The sequence below is a fragment of the Grampus griseus genome, assembly GCF_964374135.1.
Source record: "Grampus griseus genome assembly, chromosome: 8".
Taxonomy (NCBI): Eukaryota; Metazoa; Chordata; class Mammalia; order Artiodactyla; family Delphinidae; genus Grampus; species Grampus griseus.
Window position 1 is genome coordinate 61158600 of NC_139002.1, and position 12743 is coordinate 61171342.

At 39.1% G+C, this 12743-nt stretch overlaps 1 protein-coding gene across 4 annotated transcripts in view; it reads right to left on the minus strand.

Moving 5' to 3' along the window:
- The window catches only part of NUP98 (nucleoporin 98 and 96 precursor), a gene marked incomplete at its 3' end in the record, with an annotated part of 101625 nt that overhangs the window by 5903 nt on the left and 82979 nt on the right, over positions 1–12743 (minus strand). For all 4 annotated transcript variants that reach the window (XM_082660030.1, XM_082660029.1, XM_082660028.1 and 1 more), the window contains 6 exons: positions 11777–12006; positions 10171–10437; positions 8975–9132; positions 8040–8183; positions 7128–7270; positions 1361–1582 (listed from right to left, as the gene is read on the minus strand). In XM_082660030.1, the coding sequence (XP_082516156.1) occupies positions 1361–1582; positions 7128–7270; positions 8040–8183; positions 8975–9132; positions 10171–10437; positions 11777–12006 (1164 nt within the window). The remainder of the gene's footprint in view (positions 1–1360; positions 1583–7127; positions 7271–8039; positions 8184–8974; positions 9133–10170; positions 10438–11776; positions 12007–12743) is intronic.

Sequence of the window (12743 nt, forward strand, 5' to 3'; positions counted from 1 at the left end):
CCTCCCCTTTAGGAAATAGGATCTGCTTTCCCACAGCCAATCATCAATCATCCCATCAGCCAGCCTTTTACCACGTGAAATTCTCCATGAGTGTGTTTAAATAAACTCAGAGGAAAATTCTGGGATCATTTTGTTTCCTGGTAAGGAGCAAGAGGAAAGAGAAATTCCTTAAAAGTAAGGTTGTGCTGGATGCTTTACACTTTTAATTCCACAGTCACCTTTGAATAGAGATTAATATTTAAAAAAACTGAGGTCTAGAGAGTGTCTTTACTCAAAGTCAAAAGTGAAGTAAGCTCTACCTTAGGTCAAAGTGAGTACATGGTGGAGCCAGAATTTAGAAAGCTCTGACTACAAAACAACTTCTTTCCACACCCTAAGACATGACAGATAGTACAGTACAATGATCAAGAGCACAGACTCTGGGTGTCTTGAGTTGAAAGGCTCACTCTGCCATTTAGTACCTATGTGACCTTGAACAAAAGTTACCTAATCTCTCTATCCCTTGGGTTGCTCATCTATAAAATAGATAGTAAGAGTGTCTCATAGGTTCATTATGAGCATTCAATGAGTTAATATATTTAAAGTACTTGCAACAGTGTATAAAGATATATAAAAGCATTATATAACAAAGTATTATATAAATGTTTTTGTTCTTAGTGTTATGCCATGCTGCTACCATTAACAAAAAACCTCCAACTTCATCTCATTCAAAGCATGGAACAGAGATGTTTCTCTGGTTTTTGTTCAGCACAAAGAACCAAAACATTACACATCTAAGCAAGATTGTATTGGTAAATAGGTAAATACAACACTATCAAACTTGAGGGATAGGGGTGGGTGGATGGAAAGGGAAGGGCCAGTAAAGAAAAAGCAGGGGCCCTCCCTGCCAACCATTACTCCACAGATCCAACTCGGACAGCACTATTTCTGCATAATTCTAAACATGCCACATTCAAGGAATCTGTGCCTAGTTAATGGGGTTTCTCCACCCGGGCATATCTTTCCTTCCCACTTAATTATTTCCTATACCAATTTTACACGTACTTTGAATCTTATCTCTAGAGAGACTCAGAGATTCTGCAGTTCACAGAGATCTCTTCTCCCTTCTTGGACTATTGGGAGGCCTTATGATAAATAGCACGATTTGGCACTTAATCAAGGGCAATCTTTCTAACGTGTTCACATGAATACAGAGACAGTCTGGGCTGCAGGTTGAACTGTCTTAAGGTTTATCACAAGGCTGGACCCAAAAATACATTCTAAACACTTACTTGCTGAACTGAACCCTAAGAGACTGATTCCTTTGGCATTGCCCTGTAGCGCTGGATGCAACCAGTGTGTTTGATGGCTTCTCACTCACCTTGAGTTGTCAATGTGCAGGAGGACAAAGATGGCCCACTCCCAGAGCCCCTCACTTTCCAGCTGGCCAGCATAACTGGCCTGCAGCACACCCTCACACTGCTCTGAGAGATGGGTGTAGTTAAGAGCCCGTAGCACCTCCCACAAGTGCCAGCTTAGACGGTAGTCCAAAGGATCTGCTGTTATGCTTCGAGGCTCCAGCAGCTGGTTGAGATCATAATGTCTGCAAAGGAGAATGTTCTGAGAGTTACCAAACCCAGCTAGCAGACCACCTGTACTGGACGAGTCAACTGTCTCAGCTACAGCTTACAAAACAATAAAGGCAGGCAGCCAGGAGCAGAAGCATCATAAGCCTTATAGTCTTCCTCCTCTAGGTTCAGCCACATTACCGATCTACCAAAAACCAAGGCACTTCGTCTTCGGTGGCTCTTCTACCAGGTTTGCTGGTAGTTGTTTGGTCTATTTTTACCATCCTGGTACAGGGAGTCTTCACAACTCTCTCCCTTCCATTCTTTCACTGTAGTATCAATTACTTTTCTTAACGATTTAAAAAATACACGTTAATTTAAAAAGAGACATGTACCACAATGTTCACTGCAGCACTATTTACAATTGCCAGGACATGGAATGTCCATCAACAGATGAATGGATAAAGATGTGGCACATATATACAATGGAATATTACTCAGCCATAAAAAGAAACGAAACTGAGTTATTTGTAGTGAGGTGGATGGACCTAGAGTCTGTCATACAGAGTGAAGTAAGTCAGAAAGAGAAAAACAAATACCATATGCTAACACATATATACAGAATCTAAAAAAAAAAAAAAGGTACTGATGAACCTAGTTGCAGGGCAAGAATAAAGATGCAGACATAGAGAATGGACTTGAGGACATGGGGTGGGAAGGGGAAGCTGGGGCAAAGTGAGAGTAGCATCGATATATATATACTACTGAATGTAAAATAGTTAGCTAGTGGGAAGCAGTCGCGTAGCACAGGGAGATCAGCTCGGTGCCCTGCAATGACCTAGAGGTGTGGGATAGGGAGGATGGGAGGGAGGGAGACGCAAGAGGGAGGGGATATGGGGACATATGTATGCATACGGCTGATTCACTTTGTTGTACAACAGAAATTAACACAGTATTGTGAAGCCATTAGACTCCAATAAAGATCTATCAAAAAATATATATATAAGTTATTTAGTATCTTTCAGGTTGTTTTACTATCTGAAGTTGCTGGAATGCTACTTCACCTGTTTGTTTGACCAGCTAACTAGTCTTTTTTGTTGTTGTTTTATTTTTTTAAATTCAGATTTATTTATTCATTTATTTTGGCTGCCCTGGATCTTTGTTGCAATGCATGGGCTTCTCTAGTTGTGGCACACGGGCTTAGGTGCCCAGTGGCAGGTGGGATCTTAGTTCTCTGACCAGGGACTGAACCTGGGCCCCCTGCGTCGGGAGTGTGGAGTCTTAACCACTGTACCATTAGGGAAGTCCCAATAGCTAACCAGTCTTGATGGTTATTTCCTTCTATGGCTTATAAATCTTACTTTTGATTTTGTCTACAGTATGTATTATTCTTTATATAGAAATCCAGGTTTGAAAGTCTCCCTACAGACTTTCACTTTTTTTTCTGCTGAGCGCCCAGGGACTTCAAAGACTCTGGACCAGTTTATGTGTTATGTTCTTAGCTTCCAAGTCCCAGACCATAAGAAGAGTAAGAACTAAGATCCCACACCTAAAAGTTTTAAAGATCTGGGCCTTGATTACCAACCAAAACTTTTCCCTTTCACCTAAGATCCCAGACATTTTACAAGTTCCTAACACCTCCCCAAGTAATGAGTAGTTTTTCTTGACCGGTGCTGTCAAACTGAACTCTGTGTGATGATGGAAATGTTCTATAATCTGCCTTGACCAATAAGATAGCCACTAGCCACATTAAACACTTGAAATATGGCTAGTGTGAATAAGTAATTATATTTAAAAACTAATTTAAAGTAGTATTATGAGAATAGCGGCCATTATACAGTGCAGTTCCTTACAGTTTATGTAAGGGTTTTAGTCATAGCAATTCTACCTTACATGAGAAGAACACTTTATTATCTCATTCAGGCTTTGGTTTCTCTATTTCTGACACTTTGAGATATATACTTTTCTTCCTCTTCCTTTTTTCTTTTTTTTTGACATTAAAAAAATTGACATACAGGGCTTCCCCTGGTGGCGCAGTGTCCGCCTGCCGATGCGGGGGACACAGGTTCGTGCCCTGGTCTGGGAGGATCCCACATGCCACGGAGCGGCTGGGCCCGTGAGCCATGGCCACTGGGCCTGTGCGTTCGGGGCCTGTGCTCCGCAACGGGAGGGGCCGCGGCGGTGAGAGGCCCGCGTACCGCAAAAATAAATAAATAAATAAGAAAAATTGACATACAATAAACTGTACATATTTAGAATGTACAATTTTCATAAGTTTAAACATATATATACACCTGTGAAACTACCACCAAGGTCAAGATAACAAGCATACCCATCACCTCCAAAAGTTTCCTTAAGTCCCTCTGTGATCCCTCTCTCCTGCCCCTCCCTACACCTACCCTTCCCAGGCAACCACTGATCTTTCTATCATTATAGATTAGTTTGCATTTTCCAGAGTTTTACATAAATTAGAATCAAGCAGTAGGTAAATTTTTGGGGGTATTTTTTTTTCTCACCGCTTCAAAAATAAGTAAAAGTATTTTGTGATTCACCATGCTGTTGCATTTTATCAACAGTTCATTCTTTCTTACTGCTGAGATAGTATTCCATTGTATAGATGTACCACAATTTGCTTATCTAATCACCTGTTGATGGAAATTTGGGTTGTTTCCCGTTTTGGACCTTTACAAATAAAGCTGCTATCAACATATAAATAGACATATGTTTTCATTCCTCTTGGGTAAATACCTACGAGTGGAATGGCTGGATCATATGTATGTAGCCGTATGTTTAACTTTTTAAGCCGCCAAACTGTTTTTCCAAGTGCCAGTATTATTTTACATTTTCCCCCAGCAGGGTTGAGAATTCCAAATGTTCCGCTTCCATGATGACATTTGGTGCAGGTGTCTTAATTTTTAGCCATTCTAATAGATGGGTAGTGGCATCCCATGACGGCTTTAATTTGCATGTCCCTGATGTCTACTGATAAAAACTTTTCATGGGCTTTATATGTACGTCCTCTTTGGGGAAGCATCCCTTTAAATATTTTTCCCAATTTTTAAATTGGATTGTTTTCTTATTATTGAGTTCAGAGAGTTCTTTACATGCTCTGGATAAAAGTCCTTTATCAGATATATGAATTGCAAGTATCTTCTCCCAATTTGTGGCTCATCTTTTCATTCTCTTAACAGTCTGTCTAATGAGTAGTAGTTTTTAATTTTGTTAAAGTCCAATTTATCAATTTTTTCTTTTATGGATGTGTTTGGTATCTAAGAAATCTTTGCCTAACCCACAGTTGCAAAGATTTTCTTCTAAGAGGTTATTGTTTTAAGTTTGACATTTAGGTTTATGATTCATTTTGAGCTAGTTGACTAATTGAGATAACCAATGAAACCAAAAGCTGGAGACAGACTAATCAAGAGAAAAAGAGAGAAGACACAAATACCAATATCATGGAAGAAAGAGACACAGCCACACATCCTACAGACATTAAAAAAGAATAAGGGGGCTTCCCTGGTGGCGCAGTGGTTAAGAGTTCGCCTGCTAGTGCAGGGGACATGGGTTTGAGCCCTGGTTCGGGAGGATCCCACATGCCGCGGAGCAGCTAAGCCCGTGTGCCACGACTACTGAGCCTGCGCTCTGGCGCCCGCAAGCCACAACTACTGAGCCCACGTGCTGCAACTACTGAAGCCTGTGCGCCTAGAGCCCGTGCTCTGCAACGAGAGAGGCCACCGCAATGAGAAGCCCGTGCACCGCAATGAAGAGTAGCCCCCGCTCGCTGCAACTAGAGAAAGCCCGCATGCAGCAACAAAGACCCAATGCAGCCAAAAATGAATAAATAAATAATTTAAAAAAATGAATAAGGAGGGACTTCCCTGGTGGCTCAGTGGTTAGAATCTGCCTGCTAATGCAGCGGACACGGGTTCGACCCCTGGTCCAGGAAGGTCCCACATGCCACGAAGCAACTAAGTCCGTGTGCAACAACTACTGAAGCCCGTGCGCCTAGAACCCGTGGCTCCGCAATAAGAGAAGCCACCAAAATGAGAAGCCCGCGCACCACAACGAAGAGTAGCCCCTGCTCGCCACCAACTAGAGAAAGCCCGCATGCAGCAACGAAGACCCAACGCGGTCAAAAATGAGTGAATGAATGAATAAATAAATAAAAGAATATAGAAATGTTATAAAGAACTTTATGCTAATAAATTTGGTGACTTTGGTGAAACAGACAAATTCCTTAGGAAAAACAAATGAGCAAAACTGACTCAAGAATAAATAGAAAACCTCGACAGCTCTGTATCTATTAAAGAAACTGATTTTATAGTTTAAAAACTTCAATAAATTGGACTTTATAAAAATGTAAAACTTCTGTGCCTGTGTATTGGGAGAAAATAATTGCAAAAACACATTTATAATAAAGGACTTGCATCCTAAATATATAAAGAACTATTACAACACAATAACTATTAGGCGACCCTATTAAAAAAAGGGGGGCAAAAGGTTTCTAATAGATTTCAACAAGGAAGATATATAGATAGATGGTAAATAAGCACATGAAAAAATGCCTGCCACCATTAGGCATTAGGGAAATGCAAATTAAAACACAATTTTAATTATGTGTATTTTACCACAATAAAAGGCTGTATTATTCTATAATTTATATAGTTAATTTAAAAAAGTATTTAAATAAAGAAATGAAATGAGATGTGAGCTAATACTTTTGACTGGAGAAAACCACTCAGTGTTTCTGATAAGGTAAAAAGACAGCTCTGAGATAGTTTTGATTATCTGATTAGATATCATAGCATGTTATTATATTAATTTCTCATTAAGCACACAAAAAATGACACACCACTATGTGCCCACTAAAATGGTAAAATTTTAAAAGCTGACAATACCAAGTTTTGAAGAGGATATGGAGCAATTACAGATCTTGGTGGGAATGCAAAATGATACAAACATTTTTAGATACAAATGTTCATAGCAGCTTTATTCTTAACAGCCCAAAACAAGAAAACTGTCCATTAACAAATGAATAAATAAATAAATTTCTGATACACATATTAACATGGATAAATCTCAGAATCACTATGCTGGGTAAAAGAAGCCAGGCACAAAAGATAACATACAGAATGATCCCAATTACATAAAATTCTATAACAGCAAAACTAATCTACAGTAATGAAAAGTCAGTCAGTAGCTGTCTGTGGTGTAGACTGATTGCAAAGGGACATGAGGTAACTTTTTGAGGGTAATGTACATGTTACCTTGATAGTGATGGTAGTTAGATTACATTAAAACATATCAAACCACAAATTCATTATGTGTAAAACTGTATCTCATTAAAGTTGATTAAAATAATTTTTAGATTTTTAAAAAACAATTTCATTTAAGTATAGTTGATTTAAAATGTGAATTTTTAGATTTCTAATTCCAGTTCCCATGCTCTTTGCACTCAATTACTGTAAGTTATATTTTGGTAATTTATATAGACTTAGGGCAATTTGACCACATATAAAAGGGAAAGGACTCCCTAGGGTTCATGGAACCCTCGAGTGACTATAACATATGGCTCTGATTTACCTGTCACTATAGAGTTTTAGAAGGTGAAAGCAGACATCTTGAAGAGGTCTCTGTGAGTCTTGCTCCTCCTCTACCACAAAGCCAGAGTCCTCCAGGTATGAGGGAAGTGGGCAGCAGGCATATCTGTCACCCTCAGAGGTATTCTGAAGAATTTGATAAAACAATACATCAGCTGCTAGTATGTTTCACTAGATTCTACTGTGTCTCAGTTACTCAGATGTGTATTAAGAATGGTGCGACATCCTCTAAAGGAGTGTTTCAAGGATTTTAAACTTATTTTGATCAGTGACATATTCCACCTGCCTTCAATGGACTGGCAAAGACCTCAGACAGCTCTAACCCCACCACCTTTCTTGCCACAATTCTTATTACACTCAATTTTTTTTAGTGTTCTCTTTTTCCTGACAAATACTTATAATTCTGGCAAATGATATCAAAGACAATAAAAATGAACAGTAAGAGAAGAACCAAATAATGGCATTAAAAACATTAATAATCCTTTAACCTCCAAATGGACAAGGAATATGAAATATAGTGATATTTAGAGGCAAATTTCAGACCTGCTAATTTGGGGCTATAATAAACACGAGGTCAGGCTGTATCTCAGGGAATTCCTGAAGGAATAAGACAGCATTAGGAATGAAGAAAAACCCTCCAATGTTGAGGCAGGAAAACAGCAGTAAGAAAATAAATTGTGGAAACTCATCGTATTAAACAAAATAGAAGCAGAAACTTGAAGAAGTTTCCCATCAGATTTCCTGTGTCCATTTCAATTCTATGGTACTTTTCAAAAAGCAGTTAGGAAAAAGTATTATGAAATGTGATTTGATGGTTTTTTCTCTGTAGTACTTTTCTGGCAAAAACAGAAATCCTACCAGGACTCTTTTGTTTGGCTATACTGGATACATATACCTGAAATGCTTCTTCATACATGCTGAGTGCCTTGGAAATGGAGGCTGTTGGTGGGAGCAAATACCAAAGATGGATAGCCAGGGACCTTTTCCAATCCAACTGTGAGCACACATTGATTTGCTTCTGCTCTGAGAGCTGCCATACCTACAGGAGACAAAATCACCATCACAGCTCTAAATTATACATTACCTTGTTATTGGCCAGGCCTGCACGTTGCTCACTTACTCAAGTTGATTCTAAATGATTTAAATAGCAGTGTTAATGATCCGGATATAAAATACACAGTCCCTTCGTGGCAGGTGATAGGGTGGACTTAGACAGTAAGTGCTGAGAAGAGGTGAGAACCACTCATTGACCACAGCTGCCAACTTTAAGATGTGAATAAATTCTGATTAGTGATTTCATTTTTGGAAATTGACTTTAAGATGGCAAGCAAAATGGGTAGGCAGCAAGAAAACTGGCTTAAAGTAATTATGATACATCATTCATAAAATGGAAGAGAAGTGGCTATTGAAAGAAGAGAGGCCACACAACATGAAAAATGATCATATTCAGTAAGTTAAAAAAAAGTTGCAGAACTGCTACATATAATTCATTTTATTTGAATATATAACAAGTGTAAATATGCACACATATATGTCAAAATAGACTTAAAATGTGTCTAGAAAGACAGACAATGAATTATGTTGTTTATCACTATGATATGGGATATGGTGAATTTTAACATTTTAATTTCTATATAACCAGTATTTCTTCCCCACAATGTACATGTTGTACATTTAAAATCTGAAAATATTTCTGCTGAAAGTTAAATACAAGTTGCTTAGTTATATGTAATAGTGTACAATTTACAAAGATAGCTCTTTGCCTTAACCTCAAGCAATCCTGAACCTATGAGAAAATTTATGTAAGTTTATGAGAAAAGAGAAAAATACCGGTTTTCCAGCCAAGAGGGCAAAGATACGCAGTCTCTCCTCCTGGATGAAACAGTCAGCCTGGAGCTGATGCCAATCTACCAGCTGCATAGTAAGCAGCTCCCGGACCGACTGGCTGCCAACCAACTGGGATAAAAGAAGGGCAAGACGATGATCACCTACAAGAGAAACAGTTCTCTGGTGATACTGAGAATTTACAGACTTGGGAAAACACTTGGGGGCATTATTTTATTTCTTCTGGCCCTCAAGAAACACCTCTGACTGCTCTCTGCAGTAGTGCTAAAATACTGATCAAGAACTTAACGTTTTTGGCTTGGGTAGAAAACCTTCAAAGTATTGTAGCTTAAACTAATTACATATAGATTATATAGTACACAGAGTTCAGTGTCAGATCTACTATTATTTCTGTGACCCTACACAAGGTACCTCATCTGTAAAATGGAGGGAAGTATTTGATTCAAAGGTCTATAGTGAAAACTGAGATGACATAACTGTAAACATGCCCAACTAGCAGGTACTATATAATGACACTGAGAAATGGCAAACTCAAACCTAGAGGAAAAACAAATGTATGATATAAAGAAAATGGTTGAGTCTTTCACTCTCTAGAGTCCAGTATCTCTTTTAATAAAAAATTTTAAGTACAAAGGCTTGAGGCAATAAAAAAATTCTAGGGACTTCCCTGGTGGCACAGTGATTAAGAATTGGACTGTCAATTCAGGGGACATGGGTTCAAGCCCTGGTCCGGGAAGATCCCACATGCCGCGGAGCAACTAAGCCTGCGCACCTCAACTACTCAGCCTGCACTCTAGAGCCCGCGAGCCTCAACTACTGAGGCCCGCGCGCGTGCTTAGAGCCCATGCTCCACGACCAGAAGCCACTGTAATAAGAAGCCCGTGCACCACAACGAAGAGTAGCCCCCGCTCACAGCAACTAGAGAAAGCCCACGCGCAGCAACGAAGACCCAACACAGCCAAAAAATAAATAAATAGATAGATAGATAAATAAAATTTATCTAAGGTTATAAAAGGAAAACTGGAAGACAGAGTCCCTACCTATTCTGGAGGAACTGGCGATCTTCCTGGGAAGTTTATACTTAACATTCGGGTTAGAAGACAAGGGCAAACGCACGATTAAGGGGTAGGGACAGTGAGTAGGAAGTAGGCAGGGGTGCAGAGAAGGACGGTATGCCCCACCTGACTGCTGGGCCAGGGAGCAGGCCTCACTGATCCTCTTGCCCGTGAGGTAGCTGAAGACAGCCTCCACAGGGTTGTCTTTTCGGGTTAGGGAGACTTCCTCCTCAATTCGAGGTGCAGCTGTATGGGACAGCCAGCGAGAGAAAGCTCTTCTTCGCTCCAGAATCTGAATGTATTCAGTGGGCTCATCCAGCTGGCTGTCAAGCTCCTTCAGGTGGCCCCATAGAGCTTCACATAATGTCCACGTTAGGCTCCAGTGCTTCACAACTAAGGAAGGGACAGGAAAATAATGCAATGACATGAAGCCATACAATAACTACAGAGAGGGGATCACTTCAATGTGGCATTAAAAATACATAAATTAATAAATACCCCAAACAACAACTCAAGTTGATTTCCCTGAATCTGTCTCCACCTCACTCACCTGTGTCTTACAAGCTCCAGAGGTGTGTGGTATTGCCTGCTCACTCCATGTATCCATGGTACTTACATAACAAATGTAACTCCAGGCTCCTTTAAACAGGTTCCTCTAGCCTAATTATGGCTACATATAGTCTCAAATGATAGAGAAAAATCCTCTAATTTGATCAAATTCTGTTCAAAAAATGCTTTAAGAAATATAAAGTGCTCTGAAAACTTGTGAGGGATTATTATCTGCTATAGGCACAGCCTAACATTTTAGTGAGCCTAAATGATACTGTTCAAAGCACTCAGGAGTAAACCAACTCTCATCTACACAATGTAACTATACAATAGTTACCACCTTCATTTTACAGATGAAGAAACTGAGGTACAGATCATTAAGTGACTTGCTCAAGGTTACAGGCAAGATGTAACAGAGCCAGGATTCAAACTCAAGTACTCAGAGTCCAACTCTATACTCTTAACCACTAATGCTATATTGCCCCTCACAAAGGAAAACAAAAAGGAAGCACTGTTTACCACCTTAAGCTACTTACAAGTATGCATTGGGAAGATGGCTCACATATTTGAAGAGATAAGACAACTACAGCAAACACAAAGAAATGAACATAAACAATTCCCAAAACATGTGGTATGGAACATTCTAATAGTCCCCATTTTTCAGTAAAAGTGACATGAAATGTTGTGTGAAACATGTAATTTTTCTACTTGAAATAGTAAGTGCCCAAATTAGAAAAGCCCTTTATGGAAGTACTGGTTCAGAAAAACATGATCAGAATCATTATAGAGAGGTAATAGTGAGAGAAGTCAGGAAGGGAAGTTATAACCACCAAAGTTGTTGGGAAGAACAAGTGGGACTTGAGTTGGACATGGAAGAATGGGTAGGACTTAGGTAGGATCTCTCTCCCGCTATGTTCTCCGGGTAGGGTAAGGGATCTAATTTTATAAGCCCACGGGATGTGACTGGCTACAGTTCCTTTGAACAGTGGCCTAAGAGTAATGATAAACAATGATGTGATTTCTTCCTGCTTGAGATTTTGCTCATCCCAACTCAACTACAGATAAAGTGTAAGCTCAGGCATCCACCACTACATTGGCACAAGGAAACTGTGTCCTCCTATGAACATATGCTCCTACTCCTGTTCCTGGGGCATCAAGGGTTAGAAGTATAGTCCATACTCACTTTGTGGTTCCAGTAAGTCTCCTGATGCTTCCTTAACCCAATCTGCATAGTCATGAATGATAGCAACTCCCGGATTGGGGACAATGAGAGGACACAGCTCATCCACATGGACAGTGCTATGTTTTAATTTAAGCTCCAGAGATGTCTGGTATAATTGCAGGTCTTCATCCAGCTTCTTTTGCCTCAAACTGAGTTTTTCCAAATGAACTTTGAATGGAGACTCAGTTAGGCTACAAGAGAAAATAACAAATAAGAAAAGACAGATGGTAGAATTTTCCTACAATGAAACCTGTTTCTTTTTATAATTACAAAATAGGACACGAAACATTCCACTTTGATTTTAAAGAAAATTTGTTTCTTAATATCAAACTATAATGAACTTATTTGATATATATTGAGCAAATTACCTGACCGATGCATTCAGAAAAGAATCCTAAGCCTTCTTAGGCCAGATTATAATAGGCATAGGAGTGAGTACAATTAGACCTGGAAATGGCTCTGCATGTATATAGATACTATGAAATCCAATGGTCAAAAGCTAGTGTGGGACACCCGTTTCTCAAACCACACTTAACTCATTAAGTTATGAGTTATCAGTATCAAAAGTCATGAGGCTAAGCTTACAGATACTAAAGAACTGACTCTCAATTAAGATGAGCATACAGTTGAGCAGCCTTGATCCAATTTTTAGGACTGACATTAACAATCTCTAAAATATGACATCATGGATAACCTGGGTTTAGGATCAATATTCCTAATTGTGAGGTATAAGAGATGCTGTTGATTTTTTATTTCTTCAAAACTTCAACTTTAAAAACTAATAATAATAGGTGATCATAGTCACAATCTGTAGTAAAGATAGCAGTTTGTTACAATTATGAAAAGTAAATAGAAAAATGTTACAAATTTTACAAAAAACTGTATGCATACTACGTAATGACTACCAGAACACTATATATATTTTTAT